Raw genomic sequence first — 18,892 nt, 5'->3', positions numbered from 1 at the left:
TAATATGATAATCAAATCATAGAATTCACCGTGATTCGTAAATAGAAAAAATTATAATATCAACCAAATATGAAATATACGAAAAATATATTATATTTTCCGTATATTCTAACACTTCTAATTTCATCTCTACCGATATGATTTAGGGTCCGATGAACTTCATGGCCAAAAAAGGCCAAGAAAGGGCCGTCCAAAGTGTAAAGGGGGCTGGACAACTGATAGAGGAAGGCAAAAAAGGAAAATGATACAAATTCATCACTCACCCATTTCTTACTCATCTAATTTTCATATTCACCATTAGATTTGTAGGACCTATATTGAATCCCACAAATCTAATGGTGAATTTAAAACTTGGTTGTATAAAGATGGTGAGGAGATGGAAGAATATATACAAGTGAGATACAAGAAATCCAAATGCGGACCATGGCAGTCACTACCCAAACATGTTTGATCCAATCAGAGCAACTTAGGGAACTGTGTAAATTATCACTGTTCTCTTGGCAAGAAATTCATCGCTTGAATCGTTCTAAAGAACAGCCATCTATGGAAAAAATTTACAGAATCAAATGGAATTCAACCTAGCCTCACCGACCTTTCACTGCTCTAATTTGAGAGAGAGAGAGAAAGAGAGAGAGAGTCTTAAATGCTTCAACAAGTTGTGGCTTCAAAAGTAAACCGAGACGCGTTGTGGAAGCTATGCTCCACCAGCTGTATCCATATCTGTAACCCCATCAACAACTCCCTTAAAAACAACGCGTAATTTTCTCAGAGCAGAGGTCTTCTTGTCGTTCTTGGTAGTTTTACCAGTCACATGGAGAGCACTCTTCGCAGTTTTGCCCATTAGCTCAAAAAGTGGTAAACTTAGGTTTGATCGGGTCATCTCTTCCAGAACCGGAGGTGCCTGCATATACAGATTGTTTCCTTGGTGTGTGACACTAGCTTTTGATAGTAGCAGCTTTGGGTGCTCTTCAAGTAGATCAATGAACTGTTGCCACAAAAATTCAATTAGGACAGGCATAAAATAAGCAAAAATAGCAAAGCTTCCTCAAAAATCAAAATGCTATTATCATGCTTATGTCTTAAATAAACACTCACATTTTGTTTTTGACAAATAAAGCAAAAAGTGTGAGCTAATTTTGATGATTGCTAATATGAGATGTGCCCGCCCCATTTGGGTGGTCTACCAACTTCTCTGTGTATTGACTTTGTCCAATGAAGATTTGTAGTGATACAGCATAAAAATATTGTTAAACAGTAAAATATACAAGACCCAAACCATTTTAGTGTTGGAAAATTAAAGATTTGAGCAACAAAAGAAAAAAAAAAAAAAAACACAAAGATATGTCAATTCTTGGAGAATTAAAGGACTCGTTTCTGCCAAAGGACTATTTCTAATACACACACGCACACAAATTACACATGACATAACTCTTTTAGTGTTACACCTGACTAATCGTAGACGAGACAAATATTCGTCTAATTTGAACTTAACGAGTTATGTAACATTGCAAATAGTTACCAGCCGTTACTTGAAGCCAGCATATTAATAATGTGTATATCTAGAGAGAGAGAGAAATAAAAAAATGTCCACTGGCTACTAAGATATGTTATGTTGGCATCCTCATATTGAAAGATTCATGAGTGGAGACAAAACATCAAACAGCTATGCAAAAAAGCTCCACAACATACTTTCTAACATCTCCCCATGAGCAACAAGTACTGCAGCTTTTAGAAATTGTTTCAGCTGAAAACCTCAAAGTTGTAATTTTATTTTATCAACAAATCCCTGCTCTGCTTTTACACGACAGATTCAAGTGATAATTGTGTTTTATTAGTGGCTAGCTTCTAGGATCAAGCTGCTTTACTGGAGGTATCAACCCAAAACTAAATAAACCTGACTTGGTTTTCCTTCTCAAGCAAAGGCGTAAAGAAGAAATGTACGACCAAATCAAGTAGTTCAATGATTCTCAGATTAAAACAGGTGAAATCATGTCTGAACATCAACATGGAAAAGCAAGAACCGGGAATGAAGTACAAATAAGAACCACTGTTGTGTCCATCATTAATAAATTTAAACAATATAAATTAGGATCACCTTTTGCAAAGTAACCGAAGCTTCCAGCTCAATAAGAACACCTGGACCACATACGAGACAGTCCTTGTCCCTTACAAATTCAGTTACTTTGGTGTGAAGACCTTCTACCCCATTATACCTACAAAGATTCAGATCAGTATGTAAAGTTTTCCAAATGATTGATTAGAGAAATTACAGCCACCACCCCCTCCTCCCCCCCCCCCCCCCCCCCAAAAAAAAAAAATAAAATAAAATAAATCATGAAATTTATTTTTCAACATTCAAAATTGGACTACCAGGGTCACACCAAATTTGCTAACTTCTTAACAAAAGGTGCCATCGGTAGTTCTGACAACCGACAACCTGTAGTACTTCAATTGCAGAAATCAACTCTCAAAAAAAATTCTCTAAAGCTCAAATATAAAACAAGAAATAGAAAGTATATTAAGCTTTCTGTAGGAAATAAAAAGATAAGTTTCACAGCAAAAAAGACAGGACAAAAAGTTAAGAGCCATCAAAACATACGAGGACTAAATTTGACAAGGAAATTAAAAAAAGAAGAAAAAGGGTAATGTAACTTTAACTAAATTAGGAGCAAGAGGGATTAAACATCACTAGGAGAGACACGAAATTGACAATTACGATCATATTGGCTCAATTATCCACAAGGTAGGATCAAAGAAGAGGTATGGATTGTAGTGAAAATAGACGAAGTATCAAATAGTTTACAGATTACAATGTCACAAGCAAATACCTATAGAATGAAAAAATATATCTCACGAGACAACTTTAGGGACATCCACACTTTACAGTACTAATGCTGTGCGGAAAGAAACAAATGCTTGTTGCTGAAATGTTGAAAAAAAAAAAATAGTGGTCATACAAGAATGCAGGCAACTTTCACAAGACACATTGTTGACTCTAAGAAGTCATACAATGATACGGAGACCAGAAATCTTTTCAGATAAAAATAAGAAATTTAAGGGACAAATTTTATTCCCAAAACATATAAGACACATGTAACTGAGATTTTTCTACTTTCAAACTGTGCTTTGTGTGAGTATATTTTCTACTTCCAAACATGTGCCAGTACATTTATGTTTGTACAAAAGAAAATTCGTAACCAAGTATATTAAAATGAAACATGATGTTATGTCCACCCTCCAAACATATACAAGTTAAGACATATAACCTTTCATGTACCGAAAAAGCCCTTATCATGATCCAATGATTACAAATGCAACCATAATCATTCTTATATAATATCCTTTATCATCAACCAGTGTTACCACATCAAGGACAAGATTCTAACGACTTTCTTCACCAAGAAAAAAGAGGAGAAAAATTATGACCCACGTTAAATAGTTGGATAGAGTTTTGCTGCATCCCGATGTAATCTTCAATGTTTCGAGTGCACATGCAGCTGATATAATTGCATTGGTGGAAGCAATAGCTGGAATAATATTCTTCACCACCCCCTGTAAACATCAAGGTGAAGCCACTTATATAAGAATTTAGATATCTGAAACTTCGACCATTGATTTTTTTTAATGAACTCTTGAAAATATACAGTAGCAAAGAGCACCAAAAGCTTAAATATTTTTAAATTGATTTTTCAAATATATGGTAGCCAAAGAACACCTAAGCCAAACCACTCAGTAATCGGGCAGAAACTCAACTAAAAATTAAGCTTTTGAGAAATTGACATCCCTGACTATACAAATACCTGAGTAAGAGAATATGTGACTCCTGGAATGCCAAAAAGCTCAGCTCTCTTGACAGCCTATGAGAAATGGGTAGCATAAGCGAGATGACCCACAATGAAAATCAATATTAAGACAGTCACTAAATAACTGCATTTTATTAACCTCATCATAGACCCATTTCATATGTACTGGGTCATCTGGATCGAAAGCCTTTCCACTATGAACCTAAAAATAAGATGTATGTTTAGATAACACATAAATCAGTTTAAATTCCCCACTTCGGAAAAGGGAAAAGAACAAACATGCGTAGTTATTACCTCATCCCACTTTATTAAGTGGGCATATTCAATACAATGAGCGGCAGTTCTAGGAGTTTCAGCAAGGGTGCATAAGGGAAACTTTACTTGAGGGGGGAAAAGCCAGATGGTACACTCAAAGCATGGTGTGACCCCTGGCACAATAACCCTAGCATGGCCCTTGAAACCTTCAGTTCCACCATCTACCATAGGTTTAATCGTCTCTTCTCGAGGGTTATCATCAGAATCGTACTCTACATTTCCAAACAACAATGAAACACAGCAGATGAGCATAAGCGGAGTTCAGTAATGACTAGTCACTTTGAGAATGACACATTATGAACCCATGAAAGTTTGAGGAAGCTGCCAGTCAACTGTTCATGTAGGCCATTTGGCATTTGCTTTTATGTATTAGTTTATATGAAGACTCAATAACAGAGTGTAGCAACTGAGAAGCACAAAAGTGAGTTACACCTAATTACAGTAAGAAGTTAAAAAATTAGATGAGTTCTAGATACATACCTAGGAAGCTACAAGCTACAGCATTGATGTAGCTCCGAGCCTCAATTGAATCAAGGCCAAGAACAATAATATTGAAATCGCTATAAAAATCAATGTCTTTGTCCTCGATCCGGCAATAATGTGGCTTGATACTCACCCCACTAACTCTTTCCATGACACGCTTTGCAGCAACCTCAGCTTTTGGCTTACCAACATCTTCAAGTCTTAAATGGAGAAGCCAATATTAAAAAAAATAATACTCCCAAACTGAAAATTGAAAAGCCAAAGCGACATATATAACACACAAAAACTAAAGGATTGCTGGAGTCATTAGTGCACAGAAGTATACGTAGTCAACATAAACTGAGATGATGCCACAGCAAATACATTGTAAAGATTGCATATTACTTTGGCTTATAATCATCTGCAAATACTAAACAATGGGAGATAAAGTACATATTAAAAAAGTAATTGTTAAACAAGATCGTAGCATGCTCATCTCTAGATTTTTTGAATATGTCGTTCCAGTTCTAGAAAATAACTAAACTTATGACTAGCCACCCCACTCAAATAAAGCAAGTCGACCAGCAACATATGACGAAATAACTGGCAAATAGGAGGGTTTGCCCATTTACTTGGTCCTTCTAGGTAATTCTTGTCTTCAAAAACCACAATTATCAAGGTAAATTGGCAGAGATACAATACATAGCAATTTACACCAATGATCTCCAGCTCAAATGGCAGCTTCTCCCCGTGAAAATCGGTTGAAGGGTGTCACAGTGCTGAGAGAAGAAGAAGGGTAAAGATGGAGTCTTGAAGAAGTGAAGAGACTGGGAGAAGTTCGGGGAAGAAATAGAGTTGCGGTGGGGACACGTGGCTCAGAAGGTTATCAGTAGCTGAGTTGCGTTCCAGCTGGAGTGGGTCCAAACAGTGCGTTTTGGGCAGCAGACCTGGGCCACCGATCTTAGTAAATAAGGACCAGTGTGTTGGGCCTTAGGTGGGTCTATTTTGTCTAGGAATTAATGGGCTTAATTGTAAGGGGCTATAAATATAAGGCTTCTAGGTTATTAGGGTTATCTCTATTAGCATTTACTGCTTTTGTCTCCTGGAGGGTGGCACCTCGAATTCTGCCATTACTGTTTGCTCAACTACCATTAATACAACTACTACTACCAGCATTCCTTCATTAATTTCCCCCATTACCCCAGCATTATATCTACTCTGTTCCAATTTGGTATTAGAGCCCCCGATCCCAGCCTATGAAAACCCGTTCTACTGCAATGGCTGAAGATTCTCAACAGTTGGCTCAGCTTCAAGGACAAGTTACTAGTCTTCAGGCTGAGATGGCCACCCAGGCGGAAATTCAGAGCACCCGTGAGGCTGTAGACCGCCTAACACAGATGGTACAGCTCCTTATGGATGACCGACCCAGAGACCCAGAAAAACAACCTATCCTAAACACTGAAACCCACTCAGACACCGACTCCCCAAACAACCATATCCACCACCATCCTAACCCAAACAACCATACCCACCCACATATTCCTAACCCACCCCCCACCAACTTGGGCGGTGAGTCCCATTCCTTCCCGGAAAGTTCTTATTCCGGGGAAGGCCTTAAACCCAAGACTGTTAGGCTGGAATTCCCACGTTTCGACGGGGAAGACCCTGAGACTTGGTGTTGCCGGGCTGAGCAATTCTTTGAAATGTATTGCACACCAGACACTCAACGTCTCTCCATTTGCGCCTTCCACATGGATGGAAAAGCCCTGGTGTGGTTCCAGGAGCTCAAGGCCAGCAATGCGATCTCCTCTTGGACGGATTTCACCCGGGCAATTCAGATCAGGTTCGGCCGGGGCCCCTACGACGATCCCATGGAAACCCTTTCCAAGCTGAGCCAGGAGGGTTCCTTAGAGGATTACAAGAACCGGTTTGATATTCTTGCTCTTAAGGTACACCGGCTACCTGATGAGCATAAGCTCAGCTGTTTTCTTGGTGGGTTAAAAGATGAAATCCGGCTACCCGTCCGGATGTTCAACCCAAAATCCTTAGTAGACGCTTACTCCCTAGCTCGCATCCAGGAGGAGTGTCTGTCCAGCCTGGTACGTGGCGTCAGACCCCCGTGGAGGTCTACCCCATTTAACCACTCCCCGCGGAGCATGAGCTCGGAGCTTCCTCTAGGTAATGGTAAGGGGATGTTTCCTCGGGCTACCTCAATGGGGCAACCCAAGCCTAATTCACAAGCCCCTGTGAGACACGGGTTCAATCCGAATAGGGGTCCACAACCGAACCAGGCATTGGTTCCGGTGCAGAAAATCACCCAGGCACAAATGGAGGAGAGACGCCGTCGTGGCTTGTGTTACTCGTGTGACTCCAAATGGACTCGCGGCCATGTATGCACCGTGCCCAAGCTGTTCCTAATCGAGGGATGAGGAGGAAGAAGGTAACCCGGTTATCCCAACCGAGGAGGACCCCGGGGAATTTTTCTTAGAGGAATTTTCGGAGATCTCGCTGAGTGCCATTACCGGAACCCCAAGCCCGAAAACCATGCGGATCGTCGGAGTCATCCGCTTCCACAGGGTTATTGTCCTCATTGACTCGGGGAGTACCCACAATTTCATGGATGCAAAATTGGCAGCCTCGCTGGGAATCCAGCCTCAACCTAGGGACGGAATTACTGTCCAAATAGCTAATGGTCAAGAAGTGGCGAGTCCCGGGCGTAGTAGGGAGGTGGAGGTTAAATTACAAGGGGTTACTTTCCGGACAGATTTGTTCATCCTACCACTGGCCGGGTGTGACACAGTTTTGGGCATATAGTGGCTCCGAACCCTAGGGCCCATTCTCTGGGATTTTTCGGCCCTCACTATGAAGTTCACCTTGGGAGGAGTACCATGGACCCTACAAGGCCTACGACAGGGGCCTAGGGTTAACCTTGAAGGAGGAGATTCTTTTAAGCTCCCTAGGCTGAAGAAAAAAGGGCTGCTGCTACATCTAGTGGGCCACTCAATAACGGGCAGCCAGGAAACCTGAGAGATACAGGGTCAATCATTAAGTTTAAGGCCAGACAAGCAGCCATCTATACTGGGCCCAGTAACAGTTGTGTTGGAACAGTTTGCTGGAATCTTTCAGGAGCCCAAGGGACTTCCTCCCTCAAGAGCCCATGACCATTCAATTACGCTGGAAGCCGGAGCTCAGCCCGTCTCGGTTCGGCCCTATCGATACCCTTATTTCCAGAAAGAGGAAATAGAGCGCATAGTCCAGGAGCTGTTGGACTCCGGGGTGATCCGGACGAGTCACAGCCCCTTTTCATCACCGGTCTTGCTTGTGCGAAAGGCTGACGGCACATGGAGGATGTGCATGGACTACCGGGCTCTCAACAAGGTGACAGTGAAAGATAAGTTCCCAATTCCCTTGGTTGATGAGTTATTAGACGAATTATGGGGCTCTAAGGTTTTTTCTAAGTTGGATCTTCGATCCGGCTACCATCAAATTCGGGTGGTGGAATCCGATATACCTAAAATAGCCTTTAGAACCCATTCCGGGCACTATGAGTTTCTGGTTATGCCCTTCGGGCTAACCAATGCACCGTCCACATTCCAAAGTCTAATGAATCACATTTTTCAGCCCTTCCTACGGAAATTTGTGCTAGTTTTTTTTGATGATATCCTAATTTACAGTAAGGATATGGACACCCACCTAGAACACCTCACAAAGGCCTTGACCTTGCTGAAACAGCACCAGCTTTTTGCCAAGCTCTCCAAGTGTAGGTTCGGGTGTTCGAAGGTGGAATATCTGGGCCACATCATCTCGGCTGGGGGGGTTTGTGCTGATCCAAGGAAGATCCAAGCTATGATTGATTGGCCTCTCCCAAAAACTACCAAAGCACTTGGGGGTTTCCTAGGGCTTACCGGTTACTACCGGAAGTTTATAAAAGGTTACAGATCCATAGCTGCACCCTTAATAGCCATGTTGCGCCACAATTCTTTTACTTGGACTGATTTAGGCCGAGAAGCCTTTCAAGCCCTTAAGAACGCAGTTTCACAAACCCCTGTTCTAGCCCTCCTGAATTTCTCCCAGCCATTCCTAATTGAATGTGATGCTAACGGGGTGGGCATAGGAGCAGTGTTAATGCAGAGTAATCGGCCGATAGCTTTTTTGAGTAAGGCTCTTAAAGGCAAGGCCCTACACATGTCAGTTTATGAGAAGGAACTGTTCGCCTTGGTGACAACAATCCAAAAGTGGAGACCATACTTATTGGGCAAGCCCTTTGTGGTAAAAACTGACCAACAGAGTCTAAAATTTCTACTAGAACAGAAAGTTGGCACGCCATTTCAGCAGAAATGGATCACCAAACTGCTCGGGTACGACTTTGTAGTAGAGTACAAGAAAGGAGTGGAAAACAGGGTGGCCGATGCCCTATCAAGGAAGGAGGGTTGGGAAGAAGATGGAACCCTCTTCTTGCTGTCTATTCCCACGGCAGAATGGATTGAGGAACTCAAGCAGCAGTATCAGAGTGATGAAGACCTACAACCACTATGGTAGAAATGGTTGAGAAATGAGCTGGACATTAGGAAATACTCAACCCGAGATGGAATTTTACTATATAAACAAAAAATTGTCTTAGGACAGTCTCCTGAGATCAAGGCCCAAGTGCTCAAGTTTGTCCACAGTGATCCAATGGCGGGGCATTCAGGGTATGACAAAACCATTCAAAGGGCTAAGCGGGATTTCTACTGGAAGGGCATGCGAAAGGAAATCAAGAGGTTCATTAGGGAATGTGACATTTGCCAGCAAAACAAGCATGAAAATACTCGGCCAGCAGGGCTTCTTCAGCCCCTTCCCATCCCAACCAGAGTCTGGACTGACATCTCTATGGACTTTGTTGAAGGCCTTCCTCTCTCACTAGGGCACTCCGTGGTTCTGGTAGTGGTGGACCGGTTGTCTAAGTATAGCCACTTTACAGCCCTTTCTCACCCTTACACCGCGGCTAAGGTAGCTCAGCTATTCATACAGAATATCTTTAAGCTCCATGGGATGCCCCAGTCAATAGTCTCCGACCGGGATCCTACTTTTACTAGCCTATTCTGGAGAGAGTTATTTCGGTTGCAGGGAACCTCACTGAAGCTCAGCACAAGTTATCACCCACAGACCGACGGGCAGACGGAAGTGGTGAACAAAAGCCTAGAAAACTACCTAAGGTGTTTTGCACAGGACAATCCTAAGGAGTGGAACCACTGGCTTCCCTGGGCCGAATATTGGTATACCACCAGTTGGCATTCAGCCATTAAAATGACACCCTACGAGGCAGTCTACGGGGTTCCACCACCGCGACTCCTCAGCTATGTTCCTGGTACCACTCGCGTGGAGGCGGTGGACGAGGTGCTCCGAAACCGTGAGCAAATCCTACAACTACTCCAACACAACATCAAGCAGGCCCAACAGCGGATGAAAAAATATGCAGATCTAAAAAGGACTGAGCGTGAATTGAAGGTGGGCCAAGGGGTTTACCTGAGACTCCAGCCGTACCGCCAAACCACCATTGCCCATCGCCGCGCCTTGAAGCTTTCGCCTCGGTTCTATGGGCCGTTTCGGGTGCTCTGGAAGGTGGGGAAGGTGGCCTATGAGATCGAGCTACCGCCGGAGGCCCGTATCCACCCGGTCTTCCACGTGAGCCAACTGAAGCCGAAGCTTGGATCCGCGGTGGTGCCCTTACCCAAACTACCTCCCGTCGATGCACGAACTCGTTCGCTGGGAGGGGCAAACCTCCGACGACGCCACTTGGGAGGAGTACCACCGTCTCAAGGATGCTTACCCACACCTTGTGGGCAAGGTGTTCTGAACGGGGGGATAGTTGTCACAGTGCTGAGAGAAGAAGAAGGGTAAAGATGGAGTCTTGGAAAAGTGAAGAGACTGGGAGAAGTTCGGGGAAGAAATGCAGTTGCGGTGGGGACACGCGGCTCAGAAGGTTATCAGTAGCTGAGTTGTGTTCCAGTTGGAGTGGGTCCAAACGGTGCGTTTTGGGCAGCAGACCTGGGCCACCGATCTTAGTAAATAAGGACTAGTGTGTTGGGCCTTAGGTGGGTCTATTTTGTCTAGGAATTAATGGGCTTAATTGTAAGGGGCTATAAATATAAGGCTTCTAGGTTATTAGGGTTATCTCTATTAGCATTTACTGCTTTTGTCTCCTGGAGGATGGCACCTCAAATTCTGCCATTACTGTTTGCTCTACTACCATTAATACAACTACTACTACTCCCAGCATTCCTTCATTAATTTCCCCCATTACCCCAGCATTATATCTACTCTGTTCCAAAGGGTGAGGTCGTGGTTTCAGAACTCATTAGGTGCCCAATGTATCTAAACAATCAATACTTGCACACATACATACGTATACACGGATAGATATCCATTGACCAATTAATCTATCTTATTTGAACGATGAACACATTTGATAACCCCAAGATGCAAAGCGACCCACAATTGCAACATAAACAAAATTCACCTACTTTGCCCGAGTGTTCCTCCATCTTCTAAATAACCCATGAAATGGGTGTGATTCATTTAGTCTTCCTTAAGAGTAAAAATTAAAACTATTTGGCAATAACAACCTTCGATTCAGAAAAAACCAAAAGAAAAAATATAAAGAAATCGGAAACAAAAATTAAAATGAATAAGAAAGTACCTGAAGAGGAATTGGCGATTGAGGTTGGTGACCTCGATTCTGTCCATGTCTATGACCTCAAGATTTTCGAAACCCGAGAGAGCCAAGTCTTTTAGAAGCTCACAGCCCAATCCACCAGCCCCTACCACTAACACTTTGGCATATTGTGCAAGGTCATTTCTCAACTGCAAAAACCCAAAAAATGAATAAAGAAAGAAAACACATATAGTAAATGAAATTGCAAAGATAGTGTTTGTGAAAATGACGCAGAGAGAGTGATAGAGAGTTTACTTCTTGGCCCGGTTCGAAGTTAGCGCCGACGAGATGGCCCGGTCGGAGGAGGAGCTTATCTAGGTCCCTCGATCGGCTTGGTTGCGCCTCGGCGTCGGCCATTACAATCACTCAGACTGGGATTCTGCTCGGCTATAAAGCCTGGAAGCTAAAGTCCCAAAAGTAGGAATTCGGAATTTCACACAAATGGGCACTGTTGTGTGATACAACGGCAGTGGTAGCTTGGCTTTTACGCTTGCCTTGTGAAACTTTTAATACCAAATTTGCACATCCCTCACACACTCAACAGAACTTATACTTATTTCAAAAAAAATAATAATAATAATAAAAAAAAATAATAATAATATAGGTTTAACAAAAGATCCGTATAATATTTGGAGTGTTGTTAAAGAAAGTTTTGGTTTTGGGTATGAAAGGTTTTTGTTTTATTTTCTCAAAACACAAACACTAACAAACAACATGAACATCAAAATATTTTTTCAACTCAAAAAAAAAAAAATTACCCCTCAAAATACCTTAACAAGCAAAGTGTAATCCTTGTTTAATCTTTTTAAGAGGATAAAAATTTCTTACAAACTGGTTTTTAGGAAATTTTTTACAACCCATATATAAAATTGACATGTGTCCATTGGCATGTAGTGTTTCTTACATGTTTTTTTAATAGCATTAAGAACATGTGTCTTTTTTATATGTGGGTTGAATGAAATTTTCTACAAACCAGTTTATAAAATAATTATGTCATTTTTAAAATATTAATGACATGATTAATACGTGCCTACTAGACATTAGCTCAGGATCTGAAAGCTGTAAGCCCCCACCATGGTCGAAGGTATTATGGGTTGGGTCTCTTATCATCCATGGCTGTTTAGTGAAGTGCTTTTTCCTTGTAAAACTCTTCTCAATTGATAGGCAGAGTTGGAATTGTGAGATTTATTGTCAGAAAAAAAAAAAAAATAAGGAACTAAACGTTTAGTCCTTTGATACAAATCATAAAATATAGACAAAATTTGGTAAATTACGTATCTTTTTCCCAAATGAACTTATACCACCTGATATAATCCCAATGAATATCCAATGTGTGAATGTTTCTTTACAGTATCAGAACTCTTTATTCCAGAAATCCTTGTTCACCCATCTGAACCTGAAATTGGACTTCTCTTCTCTACCTAAAAATCTGATATCCTCAGAATCCCATCTATCTATCAACATCAAAATCTGAGACAGCCTTGCGACCCTCACTGCAAAACTCTTGCATGCATCTGACACACTATCTGTTGTTTTCTTTAGTCTCTTTCTTTTGCATAATTCTCTGTAGCATATAAAAATAAGAGGCTTTCTTCATCGATCTACCTACACCTGATTACTTTGATGAGTTCCAGGAGTGAGTAGCCTGGCGCTTAAGGAAAAGCGCATAGAGTAGCTCATTCCAAGTGTCAGGGACTCCAGGCAGGCACCAATGGCTGCAATCCTGACGATGGATAGGTGCAGGGCCTGTATCAGGACCCAGATAATATAGAGATGAATGCCCATCTTTTCTCCTTGCACTCATATGGGTTACATTCAACATCTCAAATTTCACTGCTTCTGATGTGTTTATGTGAGCTGATAACATGGCATTGGCTATTTTGAATTGCGCCCAAGAATCAGAAGGCACTAACGAGGATCCCAGCTCTGGAAGTGTCTCCATGTGACAGTTTCCCCCAGCCCTCCAATCCCCTCCCCTGCATAATACATAATATAGCAATTTACCTCCCCAAATAGGACACATAATACACAATGAATACTGGAAACAACAATTGCTTCAAGAAACGAAGCGAACCTGAAATGTACAGGGGCATACGTGCGAAAAAAAACCTGGGTCTTGCTTGAATTCAATTTAGTTTGTATCCAATGCACCACAGTCTCTATGGACTTCCTATATGCATGTTCAACTTTCATATCCATCTTTACCTCTGCGCCTTCCTGGAAGTAACAACCCCTGAACAAAATGTATGGATTTTTAATCTTTTCTCTACCTAAGAGAGAGAGAGAGAGAGAGAGAGAGAGAGAGAGAGAGAGAGAGAGAGAGAGAGAGACATCAACCAACTAAGCCACACTACCTAACAATTAGCCTTCTCCTTCATGCCATCTATTCAGTCCCACAATCAAAAAAGATAAAGTGCAAAAGTCACATCCGAGATTTATTGGAAGGCCTCATATCTAGGCAAATCTCATTGCAATTGGAATTAGGAAAAACAATAGGATGTAGGGTCCATTTGCTATTGAAGTAAGCCGAGGAGACCCACCATCAGTAGGTTCAAGCACCCATACCATCATGTTTTAGATAAAATTCATAATTGAAAGGGCCCATTTATGCAGCCCAAACAATAAGTATCAGGGCATCATAAGTCTTTTCCACAACAGCTCCTTGAATTGAGAGATCTTTTATTGGTAAGTATATTGAAAGATCAAACATGACAAATAAGTGAAACTCCTGGAGAAGAATAGCAAAGCACAATCACAAACAGCCACGTAGGGAGGCAAAAACAAAAGACTTCTCTCAGAAGTAATGTTGTTATAAGCATTTAATATATATATATATATATATATATATATATATATATATATATATATATATATATATATATTCCTGTAATTGATTTACTATCTAGAATTTCATATTCTTTTGTATTAGAGCATTCCTAGTAGCCTCTCCACTATAACCAAAAAGTTTTGGTGAGTGAAAATACTCACCAATTTTGATGAGTAGTATTCACTCACCAACTCTCTCACCAATTTTATTTCTCATTTCTCTCTCACATGATCACAACACACTTTTTTCATGTTTTCTCCCATTTTCTTCTCCCATCTCCCATCTCTCACACGATGATATCCCTATTTCATGAACATGAAGGTTTCTTTGTCCCTGACATAAACTTTGTAGTTCTTTCATTTGTCTTTTCTTTATTTCTTTCTTGAATTTGGTTGAGAAGCAAATGAAAACTTCAGTGAATTTCTTAGCAATGCTATAATCTCAAGATGAAAATATATGGTAGTTTGTTATATAAAAAGATTAAATAGAGAAAGAATAAAGAAATCTGAAAAAGTATTATTTAAATGGAATAATGATAGTGAATGGTTAAAATGGTGAGGCTTCTGGGGAAACTTTAAAAAAGTGGCTCACCAGAATAGAGAAAAGTGATTTTTAGCTACTTTGGTGAGTAAAATTTAGTGAGGCTATTAGGAATGCTCTTACCCACAAAAAGGTGATCGACTATCCAAATCTCTAAATTTCCACTGAAGGTTCATTGATGTGTCATGTATCTAATAAAGTAGAAACAGTTTTAGATAATCCTATAATACTATATTCCTATTAGGAGGCCATTTGATCATGCAGTTAGTGAAACGACTCAGGAAAAGTGCTAGTCACATCTGCTCTATCACCAAAAAAAAAAAAAAAACTAGTCAATTAGAACTTTCTTATAATCACTTATAAAACTCAGTTTTACATAGTAAGTAAGTAATGTAGGACTTAACACTTATGAGTGTCTTTATCTACTCATTTTCCCAATGTGGGACCGGGGTGTAACAATTTCTCTCTTTTAATCTCATGACGTATTCGTTAGGGCCAAATCATGCAATGCTCTAATATCGTATGGCGTACTAAGTGACTCTGATACCATTTGTAACGACCCAAAAAAAGAGTTAGTTACATCCACGTTATTACTTCAAAAATACTAATCAATTTAGAGCTTTCTTAGAATCAGTTATAAAGCTCAGTTTCACCTAATGCAGTGCTCTAATACCGTATAGCGTACTAAGTGACTCTGATACCATTTGTAACAACCCAAAAAAAGAGCTAGCTACATCTACGTTATTACTTCAAAAGTACTAGTCAATTTAGAGCTTTCTTAAAATCACTTATAAAGCTCAGTTTCACCTAGTAAATAAGCAATGTAGGATTATCACACATGAGTATATTTATAAACCATTCCCTCTATGTGGGCTACTCATCTTCCCAATGTGAGACCAATGTATTACAGTTAGTCACCATGAGATAGTATCATATTAACTTTTGATTAGGTATGGATTTTACCTCAATCCTTATTTGGGAAGCAAAGTCAAAAGAAACAGTTAGGTAATCCAATTTGACTTTAAAATGCCTCTTGGCTCCTTTCAGAGATCCTTCAATGTAATTTTTATTATTTTCAAAACCAGCCCAGTGAAAATTCATACTCATTTATTAGAAAAATAAAAACAAAAGAAATGAAAAAAAAAGAAGCCCATGCCAAATGCAAATGACCTTTGTAAACAAAAATTAAAAGAGAATTTGTAGTATATTAAGTTACCCTCTTATGGTCTTCTCATAATTCCACCAGTGCCCTGTATTTAAGACCAGCACATCTGCATCTCTCCAATTCACAGAGTTCCAATCCATTTGATCCAATTTCAAAGTTGTCCTCACCTTTTGCGGAGCTCCCGGAGGTGGCCGGCTCTGCAATACAAGAAACGGAGACCTGTAGTACTCCACCGTACAGTTGAAATCATTGAACCTAAACACTAAGAATCCCTTGTGCTTTGTAATCGGACTGCCATTTACTTCATAGATTGAATCCTTGTTAGGAACTGCAGATGAGAGCATGCAAAGGAGGGACTCCCATTGGTTTCTCCCAATTGAGTCACCAACAAATACTAGCCTTTTGTTTCGCAGTTTTTCCAACATCAATTTTGCATCAAACCTGTTTTCATTGGTGACAAAAAAAAATGACATCCAAATTAGTTTTACGTTTTTTTTTTTAATCTTTGGAATCAAAACTGAGAGGTACAAGACTAGAAATGAAAAGACAAGAGAGTAAAGGTATCAAACAGATAACCATGTAACATCACAACTTACTAACAAAAGAAGCTATACAGCAAGATAAAGCAAAAGAATTTCAATTTCCAAAAGCAAAAGGAATTTGTCTTTGTTGGAAAATCTTAATTATCATCATCCAAAGGTTCACGGGCAAAGCTAGCGTACAGTGGAAGCATTCCAAATCTAGGAAAGCAACATTAACAAACAACCAAAAAGAAGAACTTGGTGGGAAGCAGGAAGAGAAAAGACAAAAATTTAAGAATAATGGAATAATTTAAATGGCATTGGAAAATTAAACCATTTTTTTCCCTAGCCAGAATATCCGCTTATAGAAGAAATTTAATACTAAGGCGAAACTAAAACAGATTGTCATTTTCATAGAGCAGCAGATAAATTTCGCTTGATAATTACGTCCATCAGTACTCACATAGAAATCAAACTAAAATAACAGTTAGAGACACCAAGGACAACTATTAGAATTAATCAAATGAGTAAATTCCCCACTCCCCTAAGTTCAAGCTTGGGAGAAGTAGTTTTTTATCAATAGCCAATGAAAATTTCTCAACTGAAATAGTCTCCCTACGTTTGGTTGCTAAGAAAAGTCAAGAAAATGACAGAAAATAAAAAATGTTCATAGTAAAATCTTAACGTTTTCCGCCTCTGCATGTCCACTTGTAGAGGTTTAAGGTGAAGCTAACAAGGGAGTTACTTTCAGAGATAAGTAAATTTGAAAGAAAGTCCACAATTACTAGGACTGACGGAGAAATCAAATTAAGCAAGCTACGGACATAACATACATCCAATCAAAAAATCACAAGTAAAATAATCATATCCTTGAAATAATAAAGAAGACAATTTCAAAGTGTAGTAATTTCTATCCTTCTTTTTTCCAACGTACGAAAGGTTCAATTGAAATAATCTAATTGTCTTTTTGGCTAGCCTCGTAGCGTGAAAAATAGAAAAGCGAACAAGAATGATTCAACCTTCTAGTTGCCGAGAGTAAAATCATTCTCTTAGGTCCTAAATATTTGGCATTCTTAATATTTCAATTTCTTTCCTCTTTTAGGCCCAAAATTACAATTCATTCCCTTCTTCCCTCATTTTCTCAGTAACCAAACAGTGCTAAAACCAACGTAAAATAAACATTATAATAAGAACCTGGGCAAGTTGCAATCTTTAGGTTGCCATCTCCACTTGGTGTAAAACAAATCAGGTCTCCCGTTCTCAGAACAACGAAATCCTTGATCTAAAAATCTGCAATCTTTGGACTGATACAACGGATAGTTCTCATCCCACACCCAATCCCCTTCAAATATATCACAGCGGCCACCCTTTTGTTCAAGAAACTCAACCCTTTGATCCTCACCGGACCCTTTGATCTTCAACCACACGAACCTCTCTGACTGACCGGGAAATAGGAATCCTTTAGCCACTGTTCTGTAATCCAAGTAGAAGAAGCAGCAAATCACGCCGACAGTAACAATTACGAATCCTAGAACACCCACGGAGGGCTCAAAGAGTCTCAAGCGCTTCAACTTCTTAAAAAGTCCAGAAACTGGCATGGCTTCAAGGTCTGGCACAGATGGTTTCTCAGACATTTGAGCTCAAGAGCGAAATGTGGGGAATATGGGTATTGTTGCTCTGGTGGAAACGATCAAAATTTGAGTGAAAAAACAAAAGTCCTAAAACTGCGTGGGACAAATAAGGCAACGGTGTAGAGTGTAAGCGACATAAGAACTCATGGATAGTGGAGTAGAACCATGTCTTGAACTGCTTTGCTTGGTAGTTCAGTTTCGTTTGGGCTATGAAATTATGAATTACCTTTCAAAAAGAGCAAGAGAGATGGGTGTGGCTCAAGCAAGGAAACATTCATGGCAGAATAATTTTCATCATCCCTTTCTTCTTTTTTCGGTTACTTTATATAAATACAGAGAGAGAGAGAGAGAGAGAGTGGTTTGGTTATTAGATTGAATAACGGTTAAATACTCGTGGGTTATCTTCTGTTTACGAGAACAAAGAGTTGGATTTCCAAATCCAATAAATGATTATGAATTTTATTCATAAAAAATAATGGAGGAGAGAGATAGAGAGAGAGTGAACTCTGAAGTAGACAAACGTGGGTATGGAATATGGATGGGTTTTAGTTTAGTCGTGGGGAAAGTGGTTTAAAATGGCGAAAGTGGGTAACGGCTAGGAGACTGTAATCCCACTGTTTTCTTAAGAACGTGGACAAATATTATTGGATAAGAAGAAGTTTTATGATTTCTCATTGGGTCGTCAAATGCACGACGAAGCTATAGAGCGTGGGAAGCTGCTTTCTCTAACGATGGCCCCGACAACGCAACGGCTGTAAAGCAAATTCGAAATAATTAGCGTTGTTCCGAAAGTACCCTTTGTATTCCTAAACACTCTCTCCTTTGTACGATGAATCGATGAAGATCGACTGCCGGCTGCCGGTGTCCTTTGCGATTGACTCAGCCCAGGCCCTAGCGTGGAAGGGAACTGGTTCAAATGGGCCTAATTTTGACT

The 18,892-nt window shown here is 40.2% G+C and overlaps 2 protein-coding genes across 2 annotated transcripts; both read right to left on the bottom strand.

The window, feature by feature from the left end:
• Positions 1-377: 377 nt before the first annotated feature.
• LOC133882126 (NEDD8-activating enzyme E1 catalytic subunit) lies at positions 378-11,794 on the bottom strand. The gene is made up of 9 exons (XM_062321237.1): positions 11,530-11,794; positions 11,260-11,423; positions 4,599-4,801; positions 4,098-4,330; positions 3,943-4,005; positions 3,801-3,857; positions 3,431-3,552; positions 2,096-2,213; positions 378-985 (listed from the first exon to the last, which is right to left on the bottom strand). The coding sequence occupies exons 1-9, from the start codon at positions 11,629-11,631 to the stop codon at positions 695-697; spliced, it is 1,353 nt and encodes a 450-aa protein (XP_062177221.1). The 5' UTR covers positions 11,632-11,794; the 3' UTR covers positions 378-694.
• Positions 11,795-12,473: 679 nt separating this feature from the next.
• LOC133882135 (protein trichome birefringence-like 10) lies at positions 12,474-18,318 on the bottom strand. Its single transcript, XM_062321246.1, has 4 exons — positions 17,522-18,318; positions 15,858-16,247; positions 13,349-13,507; positions 12,474-13,250 (listed from the first exon to the last, which is right to left on the bottom strand). The coding sequence occupies exons 1-4, from the start codon at positions 17,959-17,961 to the stop codon at positions 12,890-12,892; spliced, it is 1,350 nt and encodes a 449-aa protein (XP_062177230.1). The 5' UTR covers positions 17,962-18,318; the 3' UTR covers positions 12,474-12,889.
• Between the last annotated feature and the right edge of the window lie 574 nt (positions 18,319-18,892).

This window comes from Alnus glutinosa, chromosome 1, assembly GCF_958979055.1.
Source record: "Alnus glutinosa chromosome 1, dhAlnGlut1.1, whole genome shotgun sequence".
In the NCBI taxonomy this organism is placed as follows: Eukaryota; Viridiplantae; Streptophyta; class Magnoliopsida; order Fagales; family Betulaceae; genus Alnus; species Alnus glutinosa.
The sequence above is the reverse complement of the archived record's forward strand: the minus strand, read 5'-3'. Positions and strand labels throughout refer to the sequence as shown.